The sequence below is a fragment of the Physeter macrocephalus genome, chromosome 15 (assembly GCF_002837175.3).
Source record: "Physeter macrocephalus isolate SW-GA chromosome 15, ASM283717v5, whole genome shotgun sequence".
Classification (NCBI taxonomy): Eukaryota; Metazoa; Chordata; class Mammalia; order Artiodactyla; family Physeteridae; genus Physeter; species Physeter macrocephalus.
Window position 1 is genome coordinate 18248468 of NC_041228.1, and position 17448 is coordinate 18265915.

The 17448-nt window shown below is 39.9% G+C and overlaps 1 protein-coding gene across 1 annotated transcript in view; it reads right to left on the minus strand.

Annotated features, from left to right (window-relative positions):
* The window catches only part of COL14A1 (collagen type XIV alpha 1 chain), a 265739-nt gene that overhangs the window by 99238 nt on the left and 149053 nt on the right, over positions 1–17448 (minus strand). Inside the window, exons 26-31 of the mRNA XM_024129388.3 lie at positions 7721–7860; positions 5334–5457; positions 4980–5123; positions 3859–4023; positions 3233–3271; positions 2915–3053 (exon numbers count right to left, since the gene is read on the minus strand). Coding sequence (XP_023985156.1) covers positions 2915–3053; positions 3233–3271; positions 3859–4023; positions 4980–5123; positions 5334–5457; positions 7721–7860 — 751 coding nt within the window. The remainder of the gene's footprint in view (positions 1–2914; positions 3054–3232; positions 3272–3858; positions 4024–4979; positions 5124–5333; positions 5458–7720; positions 7861–17448) is intronic.

A 17448-nucleotide genomic window follows, 5' to 3' on the forward strand; every position in this document is an offset into this window, starting at 1 on the left:
TTCAACTATAATCTCTTCAAATATATTCTCAGTCCCTTTCTTTTTCTCTTCTTCTTCTGGGACTCCTATAATTCGAATGTTGGTGTGTTTAATGTTGTCCCAGAAGTCTCAGAGACTGTCCTCAATTCTTTTCATTTTTTTTTCTTTATTCTGCTCTGTGGTAGTTATTTCCACTCTTTTACCTTCCAGGTCACTTATCTGTTCTTCTGCCTCAGTTATTCTGCTATAGATTCCTTCTAGAGAATTTTTAATTTCATTTTTTGTATTGTTCATCACTGTTTGTTTTCTCTTTAGTTCTTCTAGGTCCTTGTTAAATGTTTCTTCTATTTTCTCCCTTCTGTTTCCAAGATTTTGGATCATCTTTACTATCATTATTATGAATTCTTTTTCAGGTAGACTGTCTATTTCCTCTTCAGTTGTTTAATCTGGTGGGTTTTTACTTTGCTTCTTCACCTGCTGAATATTTCTTCGTCTTCTCATTATGTTTAACTTACTGTGTTTGGGGTCCTTTTCACAGGCTGCAGGTTCATATTTCCCATTGTTTTTGGTGTCTGCGCCAGTGGGTGAGGTTTGTTCAGTGGCTTGTATAGACTTCCTGATGGACGGGACTGGTGCCTGTGTTCTGGTGGGTGGGGCTGGATCTTGTCTTTCTGGTGGGCAGGACCTCGTCCAGTGGTGTGTTTTGGTGTAAACAAAACACATATAGTAAAACTTTACTAAGATTTTAGGCAGCGTCTCTGCTAATGGGTGGGGTTGTGTTCCTGTCTTGCTAGTTGATTGGCATGGGGTATCCAGCACTGGAGCTTGCTGGTCGTTGAGTGGAGCTGGGTTTTACCGTTAAGACAGAGATCTCTGGGAGAGCTCTCGCCGATTGATATTACATGGGGCCAGGGGCTCTCTGGTGGTCCAATGTCCTGAACTCAGCTCTCCCACCTCATAGGCTCAGGCCTGACACCAGGCCAGAGCACCAAGACCCTGTCAGCCACACAGCTCAGAAGAAAAGGGAGAAGGAGAGATAGAAAAAATAATAATACATTTAAAAAAATAATAATAATAAAAAAAGAAGAGAGCAACGAAACCAATAAACAAATCCACCAATGATAACAAGCACTAAAAAGTGTTCTAAGATAAACATAGAAGTCAGAAACAAATCAGCTGCGGACAGCAAACTCCAAGTCTACAGTTGCTCCCAACATCCACTGCCTCAAGTTTGGGATGATTTGTTGTGTACTCAGGTATTCCACAGATGCAGGTACATCAACTTGATTGTGGGGATTTAATCCGCTGCTCCTGAGGCTGCTGGGAGAGATTTCCCTTTCTCTTCTTTGCTTGCACAGCTCCTGGGGTTCGGCTTTGGTTTTGGACCCACCTCTGCATGTAGGTCGCCTGAGGGCATCTGTTCTCACACAGACAGGAGGGGGTAAAACAGCAGCTGATTAGGGGGCTCTGGCTCTCACTCAGGTCGGGGTTGGGAGGGGTACGGAATGTGGGGCAAGCCTGCGGTGGCAGAGGCTGGTATGACTTTGCAACAGCCTGTTGTGGGCTGTGTGTTATCCTGGGGAAGTTATCCCTGGATCACAGGACCAGCAGTGGCGGGCTGCACAGGCTTCTCGGAGGGGAGGTGGGCATAGTGACCTGTGCTTGCACACAGGATTCTTGGTGGCTGCATTAGCAGCCTTAGCATTTCATGCCCATCTCTGGGGTCCGCGTTGATAGCCGCGGCTCGCGCCCGTCTCTGGAGCTCATTTAGGCGGTGCTCTGAATCCCCTCCCCTTGCACACCCTGAAACAATGGTCTCTTGCCTCTTCGGCAGGTCCAGACTTTTTCCCAGATGCCCTCTCGGCTAGCTGTGGCGCACTAGCCCCCTTCAGGCTGTGTTCACGCAGCCAACCCCAGTCCTCTCCTTGGGATCTGACTGAAGCCCCAGCCTCAGCTCCCAGCCCCCGCCCGCCCCGGCGGGTGAGCAGACGAGCCTCTCGGGCTGGTGAGTGCTGGTCGGCACCGATCCTCTGTGCAGGAATCTCTCTGCTTTGCCCCCTGCACCCCTGTTGCTGCGCTCTCCTCCGCGGCTCCGAAGCTTCCCCGCCACCCAACTCCCATCTCCACCAGTGAAGGGCTTCCTAGTGTGTGGAAATTTTTCCTCCTTCACAGCTCCCTCCCAGAGGGGCAGGTCCCTTCCCTATTCTTTTGTCTCTGTTTTTTTTTTTTTTTCTTTTGCCCTTCCCAGGTACGTGGGGATTTTCTTGCCTTTTGCAAAGTCTGAGGTCTTCTGCAGCATTCAGTAGGTGTTCTGCAGGAGTTGTTCCACAGGTAAATGTATTTCTGATGTATTTGTGGGGAGGAAGGTGATCTCCATGTCTTACTCCTCCACCATCTTGAAGGTACCCCCAATAATGTGATTTTTACATCAACTATATGGAGTTGCTGTTGTGACTTCTCCAGGATAAAAACCATCTGAATTCATGGCACTAGCTTAAAATGGTTCAGCGTGTGGATTCTGGGATCTGCACGTGCAAATCCCAGCATGGTCTTCAACAAACTATGTGATCTCACTCAAGTCATTTAGCTTCTTTATGCTTTAGTTTTGTTATTTATAAAACCAAGATAATAAATGACTCTACTTCATAGAGTTATTGGGAGGTTTGAGTGAGTTAATAGCATTTAGAACAATGCCTGGTCTGTGGCAGTGCTATGTAAGTACTATCTTTATATTTTTCTGAGATGAACAAATATGAAAGTTCAACCAGCATTATGTGTAGGTCTAACGTTTTTAAAGATATCTAAACATCATCTGCTCTATCCATCATGGAAAATCCTGCTGGGAATTATTACAGCATATTTCTAGTTGATATCATTTCCACATTGAGATATAATAAACAATAATTGACTTTAGTATCTTGCAATGGAAACATACTTGGTTGGCTGGGAAACCAGGGCATCTTTATGAAGTTGATAACAAGGATACACATTGAAGGTACCAGGCTCCATAGAAACCCCTTCCACCGATGAAAATTCCTTTTCAAGCAAACCAAACATTTCCATCATCTTAAATCCTTTAAAAAAAAAAAAAAAAAGAAAGAAAAAGAAAAAAATACAGAGATAGAGAAAAAGAATAAACAGGCACTTTAGGATTTTAAATTTCAAAATTAGTCTATTAAGGATGAAAAAATCTGGACCCAAAATGTGAGTTATTTAATATATTTGTATTTGGAAAATTTGTGAAACTGCATACCTGCAAGATCAATGTCATCCTTATGCATCAGTGGGCAGGCTGGAAGACAAAACAAACAAGATAAAACCCTAATTCAGATATTTTCCAAACATATTCTTTCCTTGTCCTGAGAACAGGAAGCTAACATAAACTTTATGGAAGTCAGTTGTGGAGGGAATCCAGACCACATGTGGCTACAGCTTTCTGTGGATTCCTAAAGATTGAAACACTCTCACTTCTTCTTTTAAAACCAAAGGGTCCCAACTTCCTTCTCCCCTCCTGGGTCCATTAAAATCGATGGTGGTCACTTGATAGCATGTCTTGGGAGAAGTCCCACTTCTAATGTGTTACGCTGATGAGCAGACTTAACACATTTTTGAAAACTATCTGCTATAGCTGTTTAAGAGAGTTGCTTTTAAATACAGACCCTCGTCTTTTTAGGGAAAGTCTTTATCAACCTAAAACCCTGAACCAGGGAGAGGTGAGGTTTACTTCCCATATGCTCAAAACCACAAAACTTAACATCTGCATAACAAATAGCTCTCCAAGTCAATTTTCTTTCTTCGGATCAGGATGGCACTCATTATTTAACTGGTATAAATATCTCAGCCTTTAAGCAATGTAAGTGCAAATTCCAAAGAACTAACTTGCTGACGCGGTTTCACAGACAAAAGTAATCAACTCATCTTCAATTTTCTTAAAGGCGTCAAAGTCATCCACAAAGAAGACATGCCGGGCACTGGGCTTACTGCCAATGCTAACCAACTCTGAGTAATCTGCATCAGCCACGCCGACTGCAAAAATGCTGTAGCCTGTGGTAAAAGGGGAACAGATTTCTGATGACTTTAAATTGCAGCAAAAACAAATAATGCAATATAAGACATGTCCAAATGTTTAAAACATGTTTATTTAGGAGGGCCAGTGGGGGTGGATAATTCATTCTTTACAGTTCATCAGAATTCTGCATGCACGTAATTCACTCGATGATAATTAACCCATTATCCCCTAAAGAAAGTTTCCACTTTAAAGAAGCTTAAGAGAGTCAGTGTTTGAGACAAAATAGTTATCATTTGAGTAACATCTTTATTTTTGCATATTTTTAATAATGATTTTAGTATTTATGGGAAAAAGTGCAATTGAAACAAAAAAACAGTTTTGTTTTTGTTTTGTTTTGTTTTGTTTCATTTTCAGAAGTAGAAACTGAGATATTACAGGCTTCGAAGCCTGAGGTGGGTCACAGTTCAATGCTTGGCAAATACATATTAAGCTAGTCTTTGCTTATAGAGATCTTATAAAATATAATCTTCACATTTTGTGTTCTCCATTTTACAAATGAGGAGGCTGAGGCTGAGGAGTTTCTGTGATCAGTTTCCCTCCCCTGGTCCTTTTCATAGTATTGCACTTAATTTTCTTTTCTTTTCTTTTTTTTTTTCTTTTTGACCACACACCATGACAGGGATCGAACCCGTGCCCCCTGCAGTGGAAGCATGGAATCTTAACCAATGGATCGCCAGGGATGTCCTGTAGTGCACTTAATTGATGGAGTTTCTTATATAGGGCATCCTGTATGTAACAAAAGTACTGGAGAAAGTACAGCAAAATAATAGATTTGTAACCTGGAAACTTTTTAAAATCACATTGTCCAGTTAATATTAAGAAAGATTTAGAAACATTTAAGTCATGCTGATGTAGCCTATAAATGTGTATTCAGAAAACAAGGCTAACGGTATTATTGGTAGCCACTATTGCTTATCTATGTAAAACTTACCATCTGATTGCATCTCCCTGGAGATTTTGCTCACATCATCTTGTGATCTTCCATCAGTTATAACCACGATGACCTTCGGGATGCCTCTTCTGGTCCCTGACTCTGCAGTAAACAAGGTATCTCGGACATGCTTAATTGCTTTTCCTGAAACAAAGGAAGGCAAAAATTCATTTCATTCCCTCCCTTGCTAGAGATGGAAGAGTGGGAACGAAGTTCTTAAGTCAACGAAACATCTTTTTTAAAAAAAACTATATTACTATGCTTCAGAAAGAAGTCATTTCAGTAATTAGTAATAATTATTTCGGGTCTTAGCTGGGCTTCTTGTGGTCTTACCTGGGCTTCTTGTGGTCTTACCTGTTTTTGTATTTCCTCCTTTGTACGAGATATGTTTAATTGCGTCAAGAACAGTCTCTTTGGTTTTGTAAGAGTTAAGTTTAAATTCTGTCCTGGGGTCATCAGTGAACTGAACCATTGCAACCTAGAGAGAGAATGTGTGTTCATTTTTATGTATATTGTAGACTTCCTCTCTGCCAGAGAGCACACACTATAGCATGATTACAACTACAGTTTTTTTAAATTAATTAATTTATTTATATTTTTTATTTTTGGCTGTGTTGGGACTTTGTTGCTGCATGCGGGCTTTCTCTAGTTGTGGTGAGCGGGTGCTACTCTTTGTTATGGTGTGTGGGCTCCTCACTGCAGTGGTTTCTCTTGTTGTGGAGCACAGGCTCTAGGCACGTGGGCTTCAGTTGTTGTGGCTCGAGGGCTCTAGAGTGCAGGCTCAGTAGTTGTGGCACACGGGCTTAGTTGCTCTGTGGTACGTGGGATCTTCCCAGACCAGGGCTCAAACCCGTGTCCCCTGCATTGGCAGGTGGATTCTTAGCTACTGCACCACCAGGAAGTCCTACAACTACAGTTTTAATTTCTTTTTTAACCCAGTCCACAATTTCCTTAATTTAAACCATACAAGTTACATACCAAATCTGACAACGTCTTAACAAAGTACTTTTCAGGAAGTAGTTTATTTTAAAAATCTCTCCCTAAAGCATGAAGACCTTTTGCCATCTCATTTGACAGATGGGAAAATGGCAGCCTAGATCTTCTATCTTGACAAAGTTCAGAGAAAGAATCGAAGTTGGACTCTTTACAAGGATTTCTTTATGAAACAAACCTATGAAATAATTACTACTATTCTACCATTTTACAGATCAGGAAACTGAGGGACAGAAAGCCAAGTAAGGTACCCAAGATTACTAGAGTAGCCACTGGCAGAACCAACAGCTGAAGCCAGGTAATTCTACTTCAAAATCTGTGTTCTGAATCACTGCAGTATAAACCATCCTGGCTTCATTTCCTACAATTGGCTTCTATTCCTGTGCAACTTGGGGGACATTTTAAATTTATTATATTTTTTGTTTGTTTTTCAGAATTATGAAAGGGCTTCTTTTTGGTTTTGTGAGCCTTCAATTTGTACCAGCTTATCAAGGTCTATTGCAAATGTCATCATCTTTAGGAAACCTCTATTCAGAACAAATTTCTCCCTCCCTGAAATGCCTGAACATTTTATCTATTCTTCTCTTCTGGTTCCCCTTACATCCAAGTTTTCTCAGCCATTCTTCCAAGACATATTTTCAAGCTCTTCACTTTAGCGCATCTCATTGCTACCACCCTAGCCCAGGCCTCCATCATCTCTGTGTTGGTCCATGAGAGCAGCATCCCAGGTGGTCTCTCCACTTCCATTTGCACCTTTATTAGTACTCACACTCCACGAAGCAGTCAGAATGATCTTTTTTAAAAAGCATATCAGATCTTCTCTCCTTAAAACTTCCCAGTGGCTTCCCATCGTATTTAGGATGATACCCAACTTCTTCAGTGGGTCATAAGACTCAAGGTGATCTGGCTCTGTCTACTTCTTCCACCTCTTCTTCTCCCCCCAACCCCCACATACTCATCCATTATATTCCAGCCCCAAGTTTTAGCACCTGAAGCCTCAAAACTCATTCTCGACTTAGGCCCTCTGCACTTACTGCTTTCCCTGTCTGGAAATTCTACTTTCAAATCTTCTCAGCATCATTCACATCTCAGTTCAGAAGCCACCTCCTCAAAGATGACTTTGTGGATCACGCAATTTAAACTAAACTTTGGTAAATTTAAATCTCAGTTCGAAAGCTCGCATCCCTACCTTGTGAATTTCTTTGTTTGCCAATTTGTATCTGTCTCTCATCCTCCTCCTCTCCCTACCTTTAAGAATACGAGCAACATGAAATTAGGGACATGTCTGTCATACCCATTATGACAGTTCTATAACTAACCAAAATAAGTTCTCAATAAATATTTGTTGAATGAATAAATTAGTTTTCTATGTTCTACTTGTTCTGTAGTAATTTGTGACGATGACCTCTCTCTTTCAAGATTTTAACATCCTCGAGGGCAAAGAAAATATTGGATGTTCCTTTAGAGAGATACTCTATCCTAGTATATAGAAGACACATCTGCTGACATGGCCATTCTAACCTGTCTTAGTCTGCTGAACTCAAGCGCTTTTAAGGATTAGCATCTTCTCAAGCTCTGTCACACACCAGTAAGCTGCTTCTAAACTCGGACTTGTCTATACTCTCATTTAGGGCTGGATCCAATCAGGATAGTTCTTTACCCATATTCCCTGACAAGCAGCCATAATAACAGCTTGGAATAATTTTTTCATGCATGGAATGAATTAATAATTGATCTATCAGCCTTACTTGAGTTCCATCTGCACCTATCTTGTCCAGAGCTCCAACAGTGCTATACAGGAAGTTAATGATCTTATTGAAATTTTCATCACCAATACTCCAGGATCCATCCACCATAAACACCAGGTCGGCTTTGGCAGCTTTACATACTGGAGACCAAGAATGAATTTTGAATCAGGGAAAAGGAAAAAACACAGTAGTTATGACACCAACAAAGAAGATAATGGTTTCCCTCTGGTAGCTACAGCCCGAAGGAAAGATATACATCTTACTCCAACCTCTTGCTCCTGACCATGATGGCTCTCCTACATCTTGTCCTACATGACAAGTTTCCTGGTCATGACAAAGAAGCTTCAATCAAATGTGTGGAATTAAAGAGAAAAAAATCTACCAATCTCAGCCCCAAAGAACAGAAATGGGAGGAATGAAAAATGTAGAACTAAAGTGATTTAGAGACAGAAGGATCAGCAAACACTCTAGTGCCTACTGATTAGAAGGAAATCCAAGCTACCACTCTGTGCACCCTGCCCTCTGCTTATTGAATTAACAATGTGAGAGAGATTCAGCTTCCAGGAGGAAGGCATACCACACAATGAAAGCAGATTAATCTAAAACTTGATACGCATTTGGACTGAGGCCATAAGCAAACTTTAATTCCAGCCTTGCTCAAAAATCCTGTCTATGCCCTTCTGACACCCAGTGATGCATATCAAGAAATGCACATTATGCTAGCTCAGGGAAACTTTTATCAGTAGGTAATACTGATATCAATGTTAAAAAACAGGCAAAAAAAAACATTAACAAAAACTTATTCCACTGAAAGCATTTTTTAATAGTCTTGTATCACGTGCTGTTTCAGATTATCTATGCCTCTCTTCCCCTTCATTAGTGTAGACTGCAGTGGTTAACTCTGTTCTATGATGAAACAAACAATTTAGACTTTAATAATCTGAATCTTTTTATCTTAGGCCATTTGCACACAAATATTCTGTGAGCTAATGTACCTTTCACCTTTCTTTAGAAAAAAAAAATTTACTTGACTTTTATTTTATTAAGTGGACTTTATTCCCTTAAAGTTATTTACGATGTAAAATAAATAATCTCTGAGTTAGTACTCCAGGGACAATAAGGATTTGGTGAGATTGTTCTCATGAGTTCCATGATGTATAAAATTTTTACATATTTATGGTTTGAATTTAAAGCTGAAGGGGACCACAAGATCTGATAATTATAAGCTTACAAAAGAAAACCTGGTGTTCTGTTTTCGAGGAAAGACAAAATCTAGATTAGGTTTTACCTTCAAAATGAGAGCAAAATCTCTTTGAAAATATACTAAAATTGAAAAACTTACTTAATACAACAAAGAAAAAAAAAGAAAATACATCAAAATACAGGAAGGAATTACCCCTGGGATATGAAATTGCGTTTTTAATTTTCTTCTTTGTACTCTTTTCTTTTCTTTTTTTTTAAAAACATCTTTATTGGAGTATAATTGCTTTACAATGATGCGTTAGTTTCTGCTTTATAAGAAAGTGAATCAGCTACACATATACATATATCCCCATATCTCCTCCCCCTTGCAGCTCCCTCCCACCCTCTCTATCCCATCCCTCTAGGTGGTCACAAAGCACCAAGCTGATCTCCCTGTGCTATGCGGCTGCTTCCCACTAGCTATCTATTTTACTTTTGGTAGTATATATGAGTCCGTGCCACTCTCTCACTTCATACCAGCTTACCCTTCCCCCTCCCCACATCCTCAAGTCCATTCTCTACGTCTGCAGCTTTATTCTTGTCTTGGGCCTAGGTTCTTCAGAACCATTTTTCTTTTTTTAGACTCCATATATATGTGTTAGCATACGATATTTATTTTTCTCTTTCTGACTCACTTCAATCTGTATGACAGACTCTAGGTCCATCCACCTCACTAAAAATAACTCAATTTCGTTTCTTCTTAAGGCTGAGAAATAGTCCACTGTATATATGTGCCACATCTTCTTTATCCATTCATCTGTCGATGGACACTTAGGTTGCTTCCATGTTCTGGCTATTGTAAATAGAGCTGCAAAGAACATTGTGGTGCATGACTCCTCTTGAATTATGGTTTTCTCAGGATATATGCCTGGTAGTGGGATTGCTGGGTTGTATGGTAGTTCTATTTTTAGTTTTTTAAGGAATCTCCATACTGTTCTCCATAGTGGCTGTATCAATTTACACTCCCACCAACAGTGCAAGAGGGTTCCCTTTTCTCCACACCCTCTCCAGCATTTATTGTTTGTAGATTTTTTAACGATGGCCATTCTGACTGGTGTGAGGTGATACCTCATTGTAGTTTTGATTTGCATTTCTCTAATGATTTGTGATGTTGAGCATCCTTTCATGTGTTTGTTGGCAATCTGTATATCTTCTTTGGAGAAATGTCTATTTAGGTCTTCTGACCATTTTTGGATTGGGTTGTTTGTTTTTCTGACACTGAGCTGCATGAGGTGCTTGTAAAGTTTGGAGATTAATCCTTTGTCAGTTGCTTCATTTGCAAATATTTTCTCCCGATCTGAGGGTTGTCTTTTCATCTTGTTTAAGTTTCCTTTGCTCTGCAAAAGCTTTTAAGTTTCATGAGTTCCCATTTGTTTAGTTTTGTTTTTTATTTCTATTTTGCTAGGAGGTGGGTCAAAAAGGTTCTTGCTGTGATTTATGTCATAGAATGTTCTGCCTATGTTCTCCTCTGAGAGTTTTATAGTGTCTGGCTTTACATTTAGGTCTTTAATCCATTTTCTGTTTATTTTTGTGTATGGTGTTACGGAATGTTCTAGTTTCATTCTTTTACATGTAGCTGTCCAGTTTTCCCAGCACCACTTACTGAAGAGGCTGCCTTTTCTCCATTGTATATTCTTGCCTCCTTTATCAAAAATAAGGTGACCATATGTGCATGGGTTTATCTCCGGACTTTCTATCCTGTTCCATTGATCTATATTTCTGTTCTTGGCCAGTACCATGCTTATTTATTAATTTATGGCTGTGTTGGGACTTAGTTTCTGTGCGAGGGCTTTCTCCAGTTGTCGCGAGCGGGCGCCACACTTCATCACGGTGTGCGGGCCTTTCACTGTCATGGCCTCTCCCATTGTGGAGTACAGGCTCCAGACGCGCAGGCTCAGTAACTGTGGCTCACAGGCCCAGTTGCTCCGCAGCTTGTGGGATCTTCCCAGACCAGGGCTCGAACCCGTGTGCCCTGCATTGGCAGGTAGGTTCTCAACCATTGCGCCACCAGGGAAGCCCCATACTGTTTTGATTACTGTAGCTTTGTAGTATAGTCTGAAGTCAGGGAGCCTGCTTCCTCCAGCTCTGTTTTTCGTTCTCAAGATTGCTTTGGATATTTGGGATCTTTTGTATTTCCATACAAATTGTGAAATTTTTTGCTCTAGTTCTGTGAAAAATGCCACTGCTAGTTTGATAGCGGTTGCATGCAATCTGTAGATTGCTTTGGGTAGTAGACTCATTTTTACAATGTTGAATCTTCCAATCCAAGAACATGGTATATCTCTCTATCTGTTTGTACCATCTTTAATTTCTTTCATCAGTGTCTTATAGCTTTCTACATAAAGGTTTCTGTCTCCTTAGGTAGGTTTATTCCTAGGTATTTTATTCTTTTTGTTGCAGTGGTAAATGTAGCATCTTTAGAATTCTCTATGTATAGTATCATGTCATCTGCAAACAGTGACAGCTTTACTTCTTCTTTTATGATTTGCATTCCTTTTATTTCTTTTTCTTCTCTGATTGCTGTGACTAAAACTTCCAAAAATATATTGAATAATAGTGGTGAGAGTTGACAACCTTGTCTTGTTCCTGATCTTAGTGGAAATGGTTTCAGTTTTTCACCATTGAGGACAATGTTGGCTGTGGGTTTGTCATATATGGCCTTTATTATGTTGAGGTAAGTTCCCTCTGTGCCTACTTGCTGGAGGGTTTTTATCATAAATGGGTGTTGAATTTGGTCAAAAGCTTTTTCTGCATCTACTGAGATGATCATATGGTTTCTCTCCTTTAATTTGTTAATATAGTTTATCACATTGATTGATTTCCTTATATTGAAGAATTCCTGCATTCCTGGGTAAACCCCACTTGATCATGGTGTATGTGCCGTTTGATTCTGTTTGCTAGTATTTTGCTGAAGATTTTTGCAGCTATGTTCATCAGTGATATTGGCCTGTAGTTTTCTTTCTTTGTGACATCTTTGTCTGGTTTTGGCAACAGGGTGATGGTGGCCTCGTAGAATGAGTTTGGGAGTGTTCCTCCCTCTGCTATCTTTTGGAAGAGTTTGAAAAGGATAGGTGTTACCTCTTCTGTAAATGTTTGATAGAATTCGCCTGTGAAGCCATCTGGTCCTAGGCTTTTGTTTGTTGGAAGATTTTTATTCACAGTTTCAATTTCAGTGCTTGTGATTGGTCTGTTTATATCTTCTATTTCTTCCTGGTTCAGTCTCGGAAGGTTGTGCTTTTCTAAGAATTTTCCATTTCTTCCAGGTTGTCCATTTTATTGGCATAGAGTTGTTTGTAGTAATCTCTCATTATCCTTTGTACTTCTGCAGTGTCAGTTGTTCCTTCTCCTTTTTCATTTTTAATTCTGTTGATTTGAGTCTTCTCCCTTTTTTTCTTGACGAGTCTGGGATCTTTGCTATTGTTTCCTTCATTTCTTTTTCATTTATTTCTGATCTGATCTTTATGATTTCTTTCCTTCTGCTAAACTTGGGGTGTTTTTATTCTACTTTCTCTAATTGCTTTAGATGCAAGGTTAGATTGTTTGTTCGAGATGTTTCCTGTTTCTTAAGGTAGGATTGTATTGCTATAAACTTCCCTCTTAGAACTGCTTTTGCTGTATCCCATAGGTTTTGGGTCGTCGTGTCTCCCATTGTCATTTGTTTCTAGATATTTTTTGATTTCCTCTTTGATTTCTTCAGTGATCACTTCGTTATTAAGTAGTGTATTCTTTAGCCTCCATGTGTTTGTATTTTTTACAGATCTTTTCCTGTAATTGATATCTAATCTCATAGTGTTTCGGTTGGAAAAGATACTTGATATGATATCAATTTTCTTAAATTTACCAGGGATAGATTTGTGACCCAAGATATGATCTATCCTGGAAAATGTTCCATGAGCACTTGAGAAAAATGTGTATTCTTTTGTTTTTGGATGGAATGTCCTATAAGTCCCCTACTATGATTGTGATACTGTTGATTTCCCCTTTTATGGCTGTTAACATTTGCCTTATGTATTGAGGTGCTCCTATGTTGGGTGCATAAATATTTACAGTTGTTATATCTTCTTGGATTGATCCCTTGATCATTTCATAGTGTCCTTCTTTGTCACTTGTAATAGTCTTTAAAGTCTGTTTTGTCTGATATGAGAATTGGTACTCCACCTTTCTTTTGATTTCCATTTGCATGGAATATCTTTTTTCCATCTCCTCACTTTCAGTCTGTATGTGTCCCTAGGTCTGAAGTGGGTCTCTTGTAGACAGCATATATATGGTCTTGTTTTTGTATCTATTCAGCCAGTCTATGTCTTTTGGTGGGAGCATTTAACCCATTTACATTTAAGGTAATTATTGATATGTGTGTTCCTATTACCCTTTTATTAATTGTTTTGGGTTTATTATTGTAGGTCTTTTTCTTCTCTTGTGTTTCCTGCCTAGAGAAGTTCCTTTAACATTTGTTGTAAAGCTGGTTTGGTGGTGCTGAATTATCTTAGCTTTTGCTTGTCTGTAAAGGTTTTAATTTCTCTGTCGAATCTGAATGAGATCCTTGCTGGGTACAGTAATCTTGGCTGAAGCTTTTTCCCTTTCATCACTTTAAATATGTCCTGCCACTCCCTCTGGTTTGCAGAGTTTCTGCTGAAATATTAGCCATTAACCTTATGCGGATTCCCTTGTATGCTACTTGCTGTTTTTCCCTTGATGCTTTTAATATTTTTTTCTTTGTATTTAATTTTTGATAGTTTGATTAATATGTGTCTTGGCGTGTTTCTCCTTGGATATATCCTGTATGGGACTCTCTGCGCTTCTTGGACTTGATTGACTATTTCCTTTCCCATATTAGGGATATTTTTAACTATAATCTCTTCAAATGTATTCTCAGTCCTTTTCTTTTTCCCTTCTTCTTGTAGGACTCCTATAATTTGAATGCTGGTGTGTTTAATGTTGTCCCAGAGGTCTCTGAAACTTTCCTCAATTCTTTTCATTTTTTTTTTTTCTTTATTCTGCTCTGTCTTACTTATTCCCACTATTTTATCTTCCAGGTCACTTATCCGTTCTTCTGCCTCAGTTATTCTGCTATAGATTCCTTCCAGAAAATTTTAAATTTCATTATTGTGTTGTTCATCATTTGTTTGCTCTTTAGTTCTTCTAGGTCCTTGTTAAACATTTCTTGTATTTTCTCTATTCTGTTTTCTAGGTTTTGGATCATCTTTACTATCATTACTCTGAATTCTTTTTCAGGTAGACTGTCTATTCCCTCTTCATTTGTTTGGTCTGGTGGGTTTCTTCCTTGCACCTTCATCTGCCCTGTGTTTCTCTGTCTTCTCATTTTGCTTAACTTACTTTGTTTGGGGTCTCCTTTTTGCAGGCTACAGGTTCATAATTCCTGTTGTTTTTGGTGTTTGCTCCCAGTGGCTAAGATTGGTTCAGTGGGTTGTGTAGGCTTTCTGATGGAGGGGACTGGTCCCTGTGTTCTGGTGGATGAAGCTGGATCTTGTCTTCCTGGTGGGCAGGACCGCACCCGGTATTGTGTTTTGGGGTGCCTGTGACCTTATGATTTTAGGCAGCCTCTCTGCTAATGGGTGGGGTTGTCTTCCTATTTTGCTAGTTGTTTGCATAGGGTGTCCAGAATTGTAGCTTGCTGTGCGTTGAGGGGAGCTGGGTCTTAGTGTTGAGGTGGAGATCTCTGGGAGAGCTTTCTCCATTTGATATTATGTGGAGTTGGGAGGTCTCTGGTGGAGCAATGTCCTGCACTCAGGTCTCCCACCTCAGAGGCACAGGCCTGACACCTGGCCAGAGAACCAAGACCCTGTCAGCCACACGGCTCCAAAGAAAAGGGAGAAAAAAACAATAAAATAAAATAGTTTTTTAAATAAAAATGAAAAAGTAATAAAGAAAGAAAGAAAGAAGCGAGCAACCAAACCAACAAACTAATCCACCAATGATAACAAGCACTAAAAAGTATACTAAAAAACAAAACAAAACAAACAAAAAAACCAGACATACACAACCCTAGGACAAATGGTAAACGCAATGCTATACAGACAAAATCACAGAAAGAAGCATACACATACACACTCACAAAAAGGGAAAAAGGAAAAAAATATATACTTACATTAAAAAAAAAAGGAAGAGAGCTACCAAATCAATAAAAAAAATCTACCAGTGATAATAAACTCTAAATACTAAACTAAGATAAACATAAAACCAGAAACAAATTAGATGCAGAAAGCAAACCCCAAGTCTACAGTTGCTCCCATAGTTCACTGCCTCAATTTTGGGATGATTCATTGTCTATTCAGGTATTCCAGAGATGCAGGGTACATCAAGTTCATGGTGGAGATTTAATCCATTGTTCCTGAGGTTGCTGGGAGAGATTTCCCTTTCTCTTCTTTGTTTGTGCACCTCCCGGGGTTCAGCTTTGGATTTGGCCCCGCCTCTGCGTGTAGGTCTCCTGAGGGTGTCTGTTCCCTTTTGGGAAATCTGAGGCCTTCTGCCAGCATTCAGTAGGTGTTCTGTAGGAGTTGTTCCACATGTAGATGTATTTCTGATGTATATGTGGGGAGGAAGTTGATCTCCACATCTTATTCCTCCGCCATCTTGAAGGTCTGTCTTCATAAGTCCCATTTTTTAGGAGAGCACCACTTTTCTCCAATTCCATAAAATCTTCAACAGTGATGAAAATATAGTCCACTCCAGGAACCTCACACTCCTTATGTGGCCCTGTGGTGCCTAGAGATCTGTTCAAAGGAAGCAGAGAAGCTGCACGTCCTCTCCCACGTTTCCATGGTTCTCATCAGTGTCTTCTCAAACCACCTGTACTGATCCAACCCATTCTCAGATCATAGAATTCTCTTGATAGAAATAGTCTCCACTGAGCTTTTTTTTTTTTTTTTTTTGTGGTATGCGGGCCTCCCTCTGTTGTGGCCTCTCCCGTTGCGGAGCACAGGCTCCGGACGCGTAGGCTCAGCGGCCATGGCTCACAGGCCCAGCCGCTCCACGGCATGTGGGATCCTCCCAGACCAGGGCGCGAACCCTGTTCCCCTGCATCGGCAGGCGGACGCACAACCACTGCGCCACCAGGGAAGCCCTCCACTGAGCTTTGATTTTTTTCAGCCTGGATGTCCAAAATTTTCTTCTTTAAGCCAGACACAGTAACACAAAACTGTCACTGAGGTTTTTTTTCCCCCATCCTCTCAAATATGAAGCCTGCAGCACTTCTCTCTCTCTCTCCCTCTCTCTCTCTTTCTCTCCCCTGCTCTCTCCCTCTCCCCTCTCTGGCTTACACTCTCTCCCTCGGTTTCTCTTTCCTCAACCCCACCAGCAACCTCATTCTCTTTTCTGTTTCTTAATGTTTGTTTAATAAATACTCAATATCACTTGAAAAATAAAAATTTACAAGCTTTTAAATTAAATACAGCCAGGACAAATAGAAACTAAGACGAATAATGCATTCAAGTTGCAGAAGCCCCACTCTCTAAAACCATCATGATGAAAACTACAGGAAAAATGTTCCTACATTGTCAATCCTCACCCTCATAGACCCTTCCAAATCACATGTCTCCCATGAGCATTCATGAATGTTGACTGCATGATACTCATGTTCCGCTATAAATAAAAATATTCTGATTTCAGAGAGTCCTGTAATATCTGTATCAGAAATGTCTGATAAATTCGTCAATTAGGATTCTGTTTCCAGTTCCAATAGTGAAAATCATCATAAATAGTTAGACTAGAAAAAGCTAGATATGAAGATGGAAGAAGAAAGAGTTTGGAATTCCAGGTAGGACAAATAGCATTAAAAGATGCAGGATAGCAAAAGGCATGTATGCAGAACCCAGAGTTATACAATTGTGCTGTTAACTAATATAGTCTGGGACATGATACCACAACATAGGTTGATCATTGAAGACTTTGCCTGGTATGCTAGGAAGGATGTTGAGCTTTATTTTTGTACAGTTGCTCTCTTTGTTTCCTTGATCCTTACACTCTCCAGCATCACATCCCTCTGACTATGCTCCTGTCCCTTGCAGGACATTTGGTCCTGTCCAAAACGTTGATAAGACATTTGGTCTACACCAACAGGTTCTTGAAATTTGATCCTACCCCAAATGTTACAAGCATATTTGGTCCATGCCAAATTGTTTTGGACAGGACCAAATATTAAGGAACATTTGGCATGGACCATATGTCTGCTAACACTCTGAAAGGTGGGAACAACTTATTTTTCATTGTATCTCTGGTACGTAATAGGTACTTTACAATGCATGGTAAATGGAAGAAGTCTTCCAAAACAACCTTCCAACTATGTGTTCTAGCTTTATCCTCTCCTGCCCTAATCCCTCCTCCACATTTCACCAAGGTTATCTTTCTTAAACATAGATTTCTGCAGGTCACCCTCCCTTCATAAAACTCCTCATGGCATACCATGTCCTATAGGATAAAGCCCAGCCTCCTTATTCAGGCACACAAACCACTTCATAACTCTATCTTCA